Raw genomic sequence first — 14,032 nt, 5'->3', positions numbered from 1 at the left:
ATTGCTCTGTTGGGATCTTTATACTACAAACCCTTAGAACATTCCCTCCAGATAGGTTTTTCCACTGTATTAGAGTATAATTAAATACAACACCGCCTACTTCCTCTTAAATTAACTCTGAGGAAAGAAACAGCAAGCAAAGGGTTTGTAAATAACATTTATTTAGAGCAGATGGTCGTTGATGCAGTCACTGCAAGCACACCACTGTTCCCATTGCCAGCCACAGTAGGGATCATACAAGTCAATGGCAGAACGTCAACACAAACGGCCCGCACACAGGAGCAGTGCAGAAAAAAATCTTTTTTTGTTGTACATCTCTGCAAACAGGATAAATTGAAACAGCTTTATTTTTTATTTTCACTAACCAAACAATATCTCTCACCACAACAAGTTTTGACCATTGTTTTCACGATTTTCAACGTTTCCATTCTTTTTTTTCTCATTATGTTTTCCATCCCTTAGAGGTTGTCTCCAAGGGAACGAGCAAACAAACAAACAAAAATAAGACAATAAGAAATTGACTGAAACTGAGGAATGAATGAACAGACACATTGTTTTTTTTTTTCTTAAAAAAGGGGGATGAGGGTCCACAGTGACAAACATCCATCTATATATATATACACAGGAAAATTGAAGACAGAAGAGCAGTAATGGTTGGATGAACAAGAAAAAATAAAGGCAAAGTCCATTTCATGTTTAGACCTCAAACCGTAATGAGTGGAGAGCTGGCTTTCCAGGCTCTCACGCCCTTCTCTCAAGCGTAGACCTAGGGTTAGTCGACCCACGTGTGGGAAAAGCGGCCAACGAGCTGACCAGAAATGTCCAAAACAGTTCCTTGCCCTAGTATACACGCACGTATGTACATTATTAATGGACTCCTTATGAGACGACCATTGGAATGAGCACAAATGAAAACACAAAGCAAGGCACGTACATGTTCTCAAAACGTAACATTGCATAATATACAACTTATCATGAAACTACGTGAACATTTGACCACAAATAAAACAAGAAAAAAAGGAAAAAAAATATAAAAGTGTTTTCTTGTACAATGTATTTACCTTAGAACACAGGGAAAATCTGACAGTAAAATTCATTTAGTTCATTTCCCCCAAATATCTGCACTCTAAAAGCCTTCAGGTTGCTGCACATAATTATTAAATACTTTCTTTTTTAATTATTAATATATAATTTATGTTTACATAACTTAACATATCACAAACATTCTCTCAGCCTAGCTAACTAGAAAAAAAAAGCATTTCTGGAACTATTGCAAGAATGCTGAGCCATGGAGCAGACCTCTGGAATTTTCCTATGTGGTGGGTTTGTTTTCACTTATTTATTTTTCATGATTTGGAAATGTTTGGCTTGTCTCCTTCCCTCTGGGGTCCTGTTCCTTATTCTAGTCACACACTGATCGCCGTAGGAACATCTCTTGGATACTGTGGCAATGGCAATTAAAATAATGAGCTCAGTGATTGTCATGGCAACATCAGAGATGGTTAGCAAAATAATGAGGCCGTTTGAGTGCTCTGCTGACGATGAGATAATGACATTCAGAGACTATGAAAAAGTGTTGAGGTGAAGGAGGGCAGAAGAGAGAGAGAGAGAGAGAGACTAAGAAAGAGACAGATCTGTTGATTTTGTCACTCAGGTAACGAAAGGAAATGGTTCACAAGCTCACCTGAAAAAAGAAGGGAAGAAAGAGGCAGGAGAGAAGAGAAGGGGAAAAAAAAGAGACCCAGCAACTCAAGAGTGCTTAGTCTGATGCTGCTCAGACATCAAGTGATCCATCACACTGCTGTCCGTTAGTCTGATGCTGCTCAGACATCAAGTGATCCATCACACTGCTGTCCGTCTGCTCTCAGCATGCTCCCAGGCGCTCTCGCAGACTCTCACCCGCGGTCCATCTCAAATTGAAAACTGCTGCTACTGCAGCCTTGACTGATGGCCTTTCTTATAAATAGGAAAATACAGATAGAAAGAAAGCGAGCATGAGGGACAGGCAGAGAGAGATAGAGAGAGAGAGACAGACAGAGAAGCAGAGCAGTGGTTTGGGCCATAATGAGCTGGAGCAGCAGCAGCCATCCAGACACTTCAGAGAGCTACATGAAGGATTGACCCGTCACAGCCGGCCATTCCAGTGAAAACAGTCACTGCCTCCAAACGGCACTCCTGGCTCCTGAGGCTGTCTAACAAGCTCCAGAGCCTCAGGATGGGGTCCACAGAGGATGACCACAGATGAGGCATCACACTGCCCCACGCCACTCTAGACTACACCACACCACACCACACCACAGCCAGCCAGGGAATAAGGAGCTACACAACATCCATACACACGCGCTCACTGGCCTATACGTCAGGAAACCAAAAGGTTAATAAAAAGAGGCCATCTGTCCACTAACATTCTCAGCCAACCGCCGTCACACCGAAAGTCAGCTAGCCACTTGCACTTGTCCCTCGAACCTTCCACCTCCACCAACCGTACAGAGAGCCGTTCCGGAGAGGAGGCCATCTTTTTTTCTTTGTGCTTTTCCATGAGAACCCCGACCCCTACACACAGCACTTCGACACACTTCCTTCTATGCACTCTCCATTTCACAAAGAGAGGATGGATGAGGCATAACGCCCGAGTCTGAATCCAGGTGCATGCTCTCTGTTCATGCATCAGACACAGGTCAAAAAGGAACCACGTCGTGTGTGATTTGCTCTATCTTGGACATGAGTGTGTGTGTGTGTGTGTGTGTGTGTGTGTATGTGGTCTTGTTAGCAGCGCTAAGGTCACCTGTCACTTTAAGGCACACAGGACACTGGCCAGGACAGGGAAATCGGGCGGAGCAGGAGGTGGAGAGGGTGGGGAGTGGGGGGGGGGGGCAGGGTTACAGATTTGGGGGCTGAAGGACGGTTGTAGATAGGTGGGTGAGAGGGAGGTGGAAGGGGGGCCTGTGCTTGAGAACGCAACGGATTCGTGGATCTGCACAGCGGGAACGGTGACTGAGAACTGGACACGCAGTTCAAAATAGGGGCCCAAAGCAAGAACATGAAGCAGGGTACACTGCCACTGCAATGATGTCATAGCAGAGTCAACATAGCAGACAACACTCTTCAGCAAGGCAACACTAGTGCCTCAATACATCAAGGGACTGATTATATTTTGTCCTGTTTGGTTATATATATATATATTTATATATATCTATGTATTTTCTTCTTTGTATCTGTCATGAAAGGTCCATATTTTTAAAACATGATAACACTTGGAACATTGAACATTAAATTAAAAACGTAAAAATGTTTTATATATATTTATATATTTATATATATATTACTGTACTAATGCATGACTCTCACTATGAGATTTTCTTTTAGATATAAACTTTCCTCATGCTTACAATGTACACATACCATATTTTTTTTAATCATTTATCAATGTCATCATTTCATATTGTTTTGTATTGTTTTTGCTAGTTATCTCTCACAATAGCTTGAAATATTTAAGGGACTCTGACTTGTACAAAAAGAAAATAACCCAAACCAAGTGGACAGACGGACAGTCCTTTTTTTTTTTTTTTTTTTTTTTTGTTTATGCCACTGTGGTGGTGAGGCTTTGCCGGCCCTGCTTCGCCGGTCCCGCTCCTTTTGACGTGACGAACTCTCAACGTCTCTCGAGGAGCCGTGATCTAGCCCTGCAGTCCTGAGGTACTTCATCAGGGAGTTGTGCAGTCTGACAGGGAGGAGAGGAGAGGAGAGGTGGTTGGGGGTGGTGTTTAGGGGCCGGAGGAAGAGGGTTTTGGGAGGGTAGGAGTTGGTTGGTCATTATGACTGGTTGAGTGCAGGGTTTGGGGTCCGGGTGGAGAGGGGGGGGGTGGGGGGTCGTGGGAGTCGGTTGGTCGTCATTGTGCCCTTGTGCCCTTCTGGGGTCCTGAGGTGTTGCCGCGGCGACGCCCGTCTGTGCTCTGTCTACTCCAGCATGGCGTCCAGCTGGTCAGCCAGGTCGTCGAACATGCTGCCGATGTCGTCCAGGATGCTCCCTGTGCTCTTCTGCTCCACCACCGAGCTGCACACAAGACATAGGACACCGTTAGGGTGGCATGGAAGTGGCATTCACTTACAGGTAAAGGCACATTCGCAACAAGAACGATAAAAATAACGATAATATGAATGACAACGTCCACACATAACAATACTAATATTGTTAAATTAGTTATCTTCATAGTTATGGTGTGAAGTTATGGTGTGCCTTTTTTTCACAGGTAACATTAACTCTGGTAAAGTATAACAATCCTACTGTAACTCAAACTGAAATGAAATCGAGCCTAATCTACTCTGGCTGTGGTTGTTTGGGTCTGGCCCGGTGCGGCGCACGACTCACTCTTTGTGCCCTTCCTCTTTGATCTTCTCCTCCACAGCCTGCAGCGCTGCGGCCAGAGACGCGCTGGTCTCCTCCAGCTTCTGATGCACGGCCTCGGGCACCACCGCCGCGGGTCCCAGCGTCCCGGGACTGGCCGCTGCTCCGGGACTCGCTGCAGCCCCCGGCCCGGGTGTGTTGGGCCCTCCGCTGGCCGCCGCGTCCATGGACACTCCGCTGATGGAGGAGCGCGGAGGCTTGACGGGCGGGGGCGTGGGCAGGGGACTGGGTGACGGGCCGGGGGTCTGGGGGGTCTGGGGCGTCTGAGGCGTCTGCGGGGTCTGTGGCGTTTGGGGCGTCTGCGGGCTTTGGGCGGGGGGGCTGGAGGTTTTGGAGGGCGTCGGTGCGGGGATGGCAGGAACGGGGGTGGGGGAGGTGCCCGAGATCTTGGGTGTTGACGCCGCCGGCACCAGCTGCTTGGCCGGGGAGGGCGTGGGAGTGCCGGGGCTGGCGTTCATCGACGGGAGGACATTCTTCGGCTTTGGGGCGGTCGGCGGCGGAGCAGGTTTGGGCGAAACTGGAGGAGGTATTTTCTTTCCCTCGACTAGGTGAAGGTCAGGTGAGAGAGATGGAGGGAATGGAAAGAGGGACAGTGAGAAAACAAGACGGAGAGATGCACATGAGAGCAAGACAGTAAAATATATAACACTGAATTCGCACGTCAACAAAAACAAAACAATACCTCATCTGTCATTGTATGAGAATCTTAAATGACATTTCATGATTCACCAAAAACAAACCAAGCATGAAGCCAACTCTGTGTGTGTGACGTTACCTGGACTAGCTGGTCCCCCGGGTCCAGGGAAGGGGGCTTTCTTTGAGGTGGACACTACTACCCCCTGCTTCTTCATATGCTGGGCGAGCACTGGCTTGGGGGACACCGGAGGCTTGACCTTGCGTGGGGTCTCGGCACCCTGACCACCCAGGTCAGCACTGCCTCTCCTCGGAGGAGCCCCATCGGTACTGTCCTGTGGTCTTGGCTGTTGCTGCTGCTGCTGCTGTTGTGGTTCACCAGACTCGGACGGCGGTCGCCTTTTGATGGTGCCGGTGCCGTTCTGGTACACCATGGGCATCTGTCCGTTCTGCATGTCCTCGGCGTCCTTGTCTCTGCTCTTGGGCCGGCGCTTGACCGTGTTGGACTCGGTCAGGTGGAACTTGGCACCGTTGGCGTGCTGCTGCTGCTTGCTCCGCACGCGCCTCTTGAGGGTGGCGGTGGCGTCCACGCGCGACAGCTCCGCCTGGGGCAGGGAGTAAACGCTGTCGGGCATCTCCTCTCCGTCACCCTCGCCTTTCCCCTGCCTCGGACGCTGCTTGATGGTCAGCGTGCCTTCCTCAGCGAAGGGCAGGTTCTCAGCGGAGCTACCGCCGGAACCCGGTTGGGCCTCAGGGCCTGGTCTGGGGTCAGAGGTCGTTGCCACGGGTCCTGGTCCCGGTCCCAGTGCCAGGCTGGCCTCCCGCTGGCACCTGGCGGCTGCCACCAGGTCAGTGACTGGTCCACTGATGGTCCTGCGGCGGTTTACTACCTCACCATCCAGACCAATCGCATCATGCTGCTTGCCCACCTGAAAAGGCAAAAGGTAAGATATAGACTTCAGTGACGTCTAACACCTAATCAGTCGGAGAAAGTCATTTTTATATCTGCCTTTATAGCTGTGTCGTTCTACATAAGGTGATCCTTGCTAAGGTTACTCCTGGCAACCTGTTTATCTGACATAGAACAGGTAATGGCCATTGTTTTGCACATCTGTATTGAATGAATATTGTATATTGATGTATTGGAAATATTGATATGCATTCTTGTGTGGATATGTTCACTTACAGATGGCGACTTCTATCAAAGGATCTGTTTATGAATTAAAGGGACTCATTTTAGAAGCACATTATTTGATGCATTCCTCAGCCTCTTGGCTGGTTTACCTGTAGGTAGTGTGGCGGTGCTTTCTGCAGGGCCCGGCCCTTGGCTCCTCCGCCGATGGACGACATCTCCAGCATGGCGGCGATGCTCCGGACGCTGCCAGCGCTGCCCGTGTCCACGGTGCCCCCCAGGTCGCTGGCGCGCCGCTGCGGGTGGTAGTTGACCTCCAGGAGCGGGCCGCTGCTGCAGGGCTCGACGGGCACCTCGGTGAGGTTGCTGCTAGAGCTGGAGATGGCCGAGCTGGAGCGCTTGGGCGGCGGCGGGGGAGGGCCCTTCTTCTTGGGCCGCAGCGCGAACGACTGGCTGCGGTTGACGTTCTTGTCGGCCTGCCCGCGCATGGAGTTGCTGCGGCCCACGCGGTTCTGCACTGTGGCGTACTTTCCCCCTCCGCCGCCATTACCACCGCCGCCGCCGCCAGCAGGTACGCCGAGCTCGTCCCGCTCCTGCTCGCTGTCGGACGCGGCGTATCGGTTCAGGCTGTGCGCGCGCTTCTTGGGCAGGCCCTGCTCGTCCTGCTCGGCAGGCTCGCCGTCGCCATCTGGTGGCAGGCAGAGGAGTGGCACGGCCACGTTCGGCGCGGACTGCTGAGGGGCCGGTGGTGGGAGGACCTCCGTGGGCTCCGGTGCAGAGGTGACGGCCACCGCAGGGGGAGGGGGCCCCGAGTGGGCTGGCGGCGGGTGACCGCTGACCCTGTGGGTGGGCGACTGGGGGAGGGAGCGCGGCGACATGGGCCGGTCGCCCTGCGAGAGGAGGTGCGGACCAGGTTTGGACTTGGCTGGCGAGCCCGCGGCCTGCTGGGCCGAGCCCTTGGTCTTGGGCGTCTGCGGCGGGGTGTAGGGGGGCCCTGCCCCCTGCGGATACGACCGCGGCTGCTTACCCTGCACAGACGACGACGACGACGACGACACGCTCCCCCTCTGTCCAGCCGGCTGGCTACTCTGCCTCATGGTGCGGGCCTCTTTCCTGGGCGGCCCGGGGTGCGAGGGCTCCTCGCTGTCCCGGCTCTTGCCCAGACTGTTCTCCTGGACGCTGCGGGACCGCTGGGCAGCTGCTGGGTGTGGGTGGGCACCGCTGCTGTTGGGGCGGGCCTCGGGCGGCCCCGGCTTGGGCTCACGTTCGGCGGGGGGTCGGCTGAGGGCCGCCTGCAGCTCCCCGCTCAGCTCGCTGTCCTGGAAGGTGCTCATCTTGGGCGACATGCACTCCCCGCCTTCGTAGGACGGGCTCTCGATCGACATCACTTCCTGCGTGGGAGGGTGCTTCTTGCGCGGGGAGCCGCGACCCTCGGTGGCCTTCTGCAACTCAGCCAGTTTCTTCACGGCCAGCATCAGCTTCTTTTGATGGCCTGTGTGTGTGAGGGTGGTTGTGTGTGTGCGTGTGTGGGTGTGATGTGTGTGTGTGTGTGTGTTTGTGTGTGTGTATGAGAGTTTGTGTGCATGTCAAAATGAAGGGTAATCCATGAGAAACTTAGAAGCAAAAAAACATCACAAACCCAGAAACAGTGCATTTCAAAACAAAGCAATTACAGAAGCAATGGCACCAGCCTCATTAAGAAACTTACTCAGGCAACGAATTGAAACATTCCAGACTGCCCTGAAATTAATCACTCTGCCACATTAAATACATAATGCATGATTAATAACTCATTAATTAATGTAGGCAGCATTTTCTAAGCCATTCCTACCTAGCTTGGTGATCCCAATCTCCTGCAGGTCTTCCCACGTGATGTCGGTGATGAATTCAATGTTCTCATAACCGTTCTGGACCAGGACCTGGTAGTACTGACTCAGTCCAATCATAGATAGCCACTCTGCCAGATTGGCCTAGAAGTAAACACCCACAGACAGGGTTTAGAGTGGCCATGATATGCATGGGTGCTTGCATGTGAGTAAGTACATGAATGTGAGATAGAGAGAGAGAGAGAGAGAGAGAGAGAGATTGTGAAACAAATGGAGAAAAAAGTAGTAATCTTCCACTCTTCCAGAGAGAGAGATGAAGAGAGAGTAGCGGTCTCCCACTCACAGGTTTTTGCTCGGGGAGCCACTCCGTTATACTGAGCTTGTTGATCTCAGAGGTCATCTTCTTGCGGTGACCTGGCTTGGTCACACCAATGGCCGTTAGATCCTGGAGCAAACACACACCACACACACACACACCACCGATATCATTCCCCTCATCAGAGACACTTCAATACACACACCGTCATATGTGCACAGACACTAATATATGGACAAGACACAGACACACATGAATACACATTTGGTAAAAATAGTTGCATATGCACACATACTGTACAGAGACACACACTTAAATACAGACAGACACACAGACAGACAGACACACACACACACACACACATAAAGACTGGGTTTCTGTGCTCTCTGAAATGATGAGGAATGCAGTGAGAATCCCAAAAGAAATGGAGAATAAAGCAAAAAAAGAACAATTGCTCTAGGTGACAGAAGAAGCCTTTTCAGAGTACCCTTCAATAACAAAGCCAAACACATCCAAAGTTTGCAATAGTTCTCTACACTTCTCTATGTCTTGCTAATCAATCTATTTTCTTTCAGTGCTAGAAGACTCATGTAATTAAGGTGCTATTGAATTTGTCTAAGAGCTAAATTGCTATATGAGACTGAACTGATTGCGAAAACTAATTTTCGCTTTGCCTAATTCTCCTATGTAAGTGAAGCCATTGAGAAATAAAATCAAAAGATTTAATTAAAAAACGTCCACACAATCAATAGAACAATTTGCTATTTTCTAGCCAGTTTGCCTCTTGCCATCATACGCCCTTTTTCTACAGAAAGAATTCATAGATTAATTTACTTTCCATTATATAATTATTGGATTTAGATTAATTCAACAGTGATCTTCAGTCTAAGTTAAGATCATTAGTCATTGGTCCCCATCTTTGCGGTCTAAGTCTGGACAGTTTCATTCTGCTCTGTTTAATTCTCTCTGTCTGCACTGGACAGACAGGAGGAGAATCTCATTAAAACATAGCTTGTCTTCATCAGTCGCCACCTGTGCAACAGCTATGAGTAGACTGCCACAGTGCTTATCTCTGTTTCACACAAGTGAGCAGCACAGTAGGACTGTACAGTGAGAGTGACACATTTTCTTTTCTGTGAGGGAGCAGCATATCCAGGACTCTTTCTTTTCCTTTATCTTTTTTCTTTTTGGCAGAGACAGACTGTGACCAAAGTGTCTAATCCCTCACTGAGAAGTCAGCTGGCGACAAAATCTTTTTCCCAGAAGACAAAACAGACAAAGGGGAGGAGGACACATACTGTAGACGACACAGACAAACATGGCGGCAGCAGCGACCGCAGTAGCAGGTGCGTGGTGAGGCAGGGTGGGGCGCGGTTAGTGGGAGCATGCCGTTTGGCGCTCATGGTTTGGCTCAGGGCTCACGGTGACAGGTTGGGAAAGATCTTCATCGTGCCCACTCGCAGGGTGGGGGTGTGCCTGGGGTGGGGGTGGGGTTGGGGTGGGGTGGGGTGGTGGTGGAAGGGAGCAGTGTGGCCAATCAGATTTGCTGGCTTTTCCAATCCGGCCCACGCACAAAACTCAACCCACTGGCGACATCCAGCAAAGGGGCGTGAGAGAGGACAGTTTGGAGTGTTGTGTCATTGGGTCAGCTGATACTTGGCTGGGCACTGGCTCATGCTGGAGGTCTGGTGGTGATATGCTCACGGAGGACAGGGTTGTCATTTTTGTTTAGTTTATTGCTTTTTTGGGGGGGGGGGGGGGGGGGTGTCAGAGGGGTCGGGGGGGAAGTTGTTGTAGCTCTTACCTCTGGGGTCATACGGCTAATGGTGGCAATGTCATAGCCCGCGCTGATGAAGTTTGGAGCGTAGACTTGCAGCTGAAATTCGCTCAGCCATTGGACAACAGCCTCTGAGCTCTAGAAAGAGAAGATAGGCGGCAGTCTGTCACTGACTCTGTGCGACGCGGCCAGGGGGAGGGAAGAGAAGGGAGGGGGGAGGGGGGAGGGGGGAGGGGGGGTGGGGGTTGTTAGCTTCTGAGGACGGAGTGAGGTCAGTTGTCAGGAGGAACGTCTCACACTCCTCCACTGCCCCAGGAGGAGCCAGACCAATGACCTAATCAGTGACCTCAACACTCATTTCTCTCTCTCTCTCTCCCTCTTTCTCTTTCTCTCTCTTTCTCTCTCTCTCCCTCTTTCTCTCTCTCTCTCCCTCCCTGTCCACTCTGCCCCACTCTCCCTTGGCTCCTCTCTGCCCTGCTCCACTGGTCGGTTTGGACAGCTCCAGACTCTCTGTTAGCTCAGGGGGGCCTGACCAGCATCACACATGAGGCTGTGCTCAGTAAAGGGCAGTGGGGTGTGGGACGGGCCCAGTGTGCTGCTGTGGGGGAGTCCAGTGGAGGAGGGCTGCCTGCCTGAGAGATCTTTGTTTATTGTGCTAGCCTACAATGCTAAGGGGGTTGGTCCATTAAATGTACTTTTGTTAGTTGACATTATTATTATTATATTTTATGTGTTGGTTAGGTTTATAGTTTTCTTTCCCCCTTGCTTAGAATCATTTACACTGTGCCATGACTAGGTGGATGGGATACTTTATAGCAAATCTACTGAGCAACACCATTCCCATTTCTCATGTACACAGCTACTGTGCTGTAAATGCTAACAAGCTAAAATAGTACATGCTAATGAGCCTCTCAACATTCAGCATCCTGCCAAGACCTTTAAGGCTGGCAACAGATGAAAGGCCCTGCCTGCCTGCCTGCCTGCCTGCCTGGTGAAAGGCCTCTCCTCCAGACGTGGGAGGATGCAGCTCATCATGCGAATGGAGCCAAGAAATAGACGAGGAGGAGGAAAAGGAGGAAGAGGGAATCTGTGTGTGTGTGTGTGAGAGAGAGAGAGATAGAGAGTGAGAGAGAGAGAGAGAGAGAGAGAGAGAGAGAGAGAGAGAAAGAAAGAGAGAGTCTGGGAGAGGAGTGGCAGATGGTCCAGCTCAGTGGAGCCGGGATCCCAGCGTACGGCCAGCAGCTCCACCGGGCCCTGCTGGGCGCATTCTGTCCACGGTGCTGCTGAGTGACCAAAACTAGCTCACTCAGTGGTTATTACGCTACACCAGTCATGCAACAGTAAGCATGTTTCAGACATGAGAAGCAGCTGCTAGCTTTCCATCTCAACCAACTACCGGGAGAGGTGGTGATCACTACTTCACCCTGTGAAGACGCCCATAGGGCAGAATCATCCAGACCTCACAATAAGACATTTCTGTGTGTCACCTGTGACCGGTGACATTCCATCACATCACAAAGATTATGGTTGTTAATGTTTGTTAGCTTTCAGCTGTCTGGGTTTAGTTTTGTCAGGTGGACACTCAGAACCACGTGCTTAGTGTTCATGAGAGCAGTTGAGGGGTTTGACCAGTCTTGACCAAACCATGGATCACAGCACCATGCTACCCACACCTCAACATCCTGCCATTTTTGTTTGTGTGCTTGTTCGTTGGGTACTCTTTGAAAAGAAAATACTTAAAGCAAACTGTGACAACAACTGAAAGACAATCAAACACGGCAACTGATTCAACAACATAAAGCAACTGCAATGGAACTCCTGAAGCTTAAAAGAATAGCAAAACAATAACAACAACAACGACAACAACAATCAGAAATGAACATGCCCAACTTTGAACCACAGGACAGCTGTGTGTCTTTCTCAGTTAGTGAATCTGACAGAAGGCGAGAAACACAGAGAGACAGATAGCCAGAGGTTTAGAGAGAGAACAGAACCAGACAGAGAGAGAGAGAGAGAGAGAGAGAGAAGGAAAAAGAGAAGCTTTTGGAGAGGAAGAGGAGAGGAGACCGCGGAGAGGCGAAGCGAAGCCCACTCACCGAATCGTGGCTGCAGCCGAACGCCCGCAGCACGGACGAGGCCAGCTGGGAGAGGAAGTGTTGGGGCAGCATCCTCAGTGTGCCACCGCAGAGTGTGTGTGAGACTGTGTATGCCGGTGTGTGTGTGTGTGTGTGTGTATGTGTGTGTGTAAGTGAGTGTGTGTGTGTGTGCGTGAGCTGGTGAGGCGAGGTAAGGGTAAGGGTAGAGAAACTGTGGTCCGTGAGGGAGCCACTTACCTTCGGCTCCGATGGCCCCTCCCCTTTCCTCGGAGGACCCGCCTCCCCGTATGGCTGCTCGTGGAGGGGACAGCTCGACACACTCTGACTGCGTGAGGAGGAGCCTACAAGAAACAAACACGCGTGTTACACACACACACACACACACACACACACACACACACGCACACACACACACCACACACACACACACATTCACACATTCACACATTGGCAGACCACAACAAATCACATTCGCTGCCTTGTAACCAACTAGTCCCCTCAACCAATCAAATCAGAGCTACGCTCCCGCCCACACTGATGGCTGCTAGTGTGCCATCTGCCCGTGAGGAACTGCGGCCAAGTCCACTGAGCATCTCAGGGGACGCTGATGATGACACATCTTACATCATGTCCAGTGTGTTCTGGGATGTAGGTGAGAGAATGTAAGATAAGACCAAATCGTAACACACACACACACACACACACACACACACACACACATACACTCACACACACACACTCACACACACACACACACACACACACACACACACACACACACACACACACACACACAATTCTTCTATGTCTTGCAATCATACTAACCCTTTAAGGTGCCACCTGATGGCTGATCCAGAGACTTGGACTGTTCCATCAGGTGCTCCTTGGCCTTTGCAGATTGGGACAGGACCGTTGCCAGAAGCTACAGGTGGCACCACAGAAAAATGTCATCATCATGAACACATTACCCAAGTGCTTTGCTATACTGATAATATCACTATAGTAAAAAAAATGTCAAAGCCCAAGGTCATCCAATAACAATGTGCTATTCAACCCCCTGAACCTATGACTTTAAGATGGTTAGTGTCTTGCTCTGCTGGAGACAATGGCGTCGTGGTTCAAGTAAAGAAGTAATACTGAAGATATAATACTGCACGTCCCGCTGAAAGAACCCAATTATTTAGTGATTGCTTAGCATCGAAGCATTTTACAAATCATTTGGACTCGACTAGTTATCTGTCGTGTTGGTGGTCTCATTGCTTGTTTCAGAGACACATTTTGCTCTCCCTGTCGTCTCAACACAAACTCAGAATAGATCAGCACAACCTCAAGATCACTATTGATCAGTAAGGAAATCCATAGAGTTGACATCCCATACTAAACAGGCTTCTTACTGTAATACATGAATCTTTTATTGTTATTTTACCTCTGGTGTGTGTGTTTCTGTGTGTGTGAGTGTTTCTGTGAGTGTGAGAGACTCACCTTGACCCCCTCTGCCTGGGCGTGGATGATGTTGGTGCTGCTTGCACTTTGCCCACTGCCAGAGGAACGGGCACTAGCCACGCTGCCCGAGCTGCCCACACTACTGCGGTCGCCACCTGGAACAATACGACACACACACACACACACACACACACACACACACACACACACACATCCACATTCAAACGCACATGCACCAATACACATATTCACACGCACACATACAGGGACGTACACACACACATTCACACAGATACACGTACACACACATTCATAGTCAGTGCTGGCAGTCTTTCATTTAACCACAATACAAACTCCAAGCCTCATGCTGCATTGCAATGCACTGAAGGTCCACTACACACAAA

General features: G+C 50.2%; 1 protein-coding gene across 7 annotated transcripts in view; it reads right to left on the bottom strand.

The window, feature by feature from the left end:
• Positions 1-144: 144 nt before the first annotated feature.
• The window catches only part of caskin1 (CASK interacting protein 1), a 97,708-nt gene continuing 83,820 nt past the window's right edge, over positions 145-14,032 (bottom strand). For 6 of the 7 annotated variants that reach the window (XM_042086471.1, XM_042086473.1, XM_042086475.1 and 3 more), the window contains 10 exons: positions 13,668-13,783; positions 13,011-13,107; positions 12,423-12,526; positions 10,117-10,227; positions 8,340-8,441; positions 8,002-8,140; positions 6,323-7,662; positions 5,181-5,967; positions 4,370-4,949; positions 145-4,054 (listed from right to left, as the gene is read on the bottom strand). In XM_042086471.1, the coding sequence (XP_041942405.1) occupies positions 3,958-4,054; positions 4,370-4,949; positions 5,181-5,967; positions 6,323-7,662; positions 8,002-8,140; positions 8,340-8,441; positions 10,117-10,227; positions 12,423-12,526; positions 13,011-13,107; positions 13,668-13,783 (3,473 nt within the window). In that variant the 3' untranslated portion in view covers positions 145-3,957. The remainder of the gene's footprint in view (positions 4,055-4,369; positions 4,950-5,180; positions 5,968-6,322; positions 7,663-8,001; positions 8,141-8,339; positions 8,442-10,116; positions 10,228-12,422; positions 12,527-13,010; positions 13,108-13,667; positions 13,784-14,032) is intronic. The other variant, XM_042086474.1, reaches the window with a different exon arrangement.

This window comes from Alosa sapidissima, chromosome 3, assembly GCF_018492685.1.
Source record: "Alosa sapidissima isolate fAloSap1 chromosome 3, fAloSap1.pri, whole genome shotgun sequence".
Lineage (NCBI taxonomy): Eukaryota > Metazoa > Chordata > Actinopteri > Clupeiformes > Clupeidae > Alosa > Alosa sapidissima.
The sequence above is the reverse complement of the archived record's forward strand: the minus strand, read 5'-3'. Positions and strand labels throughout refer to the sequence as shown.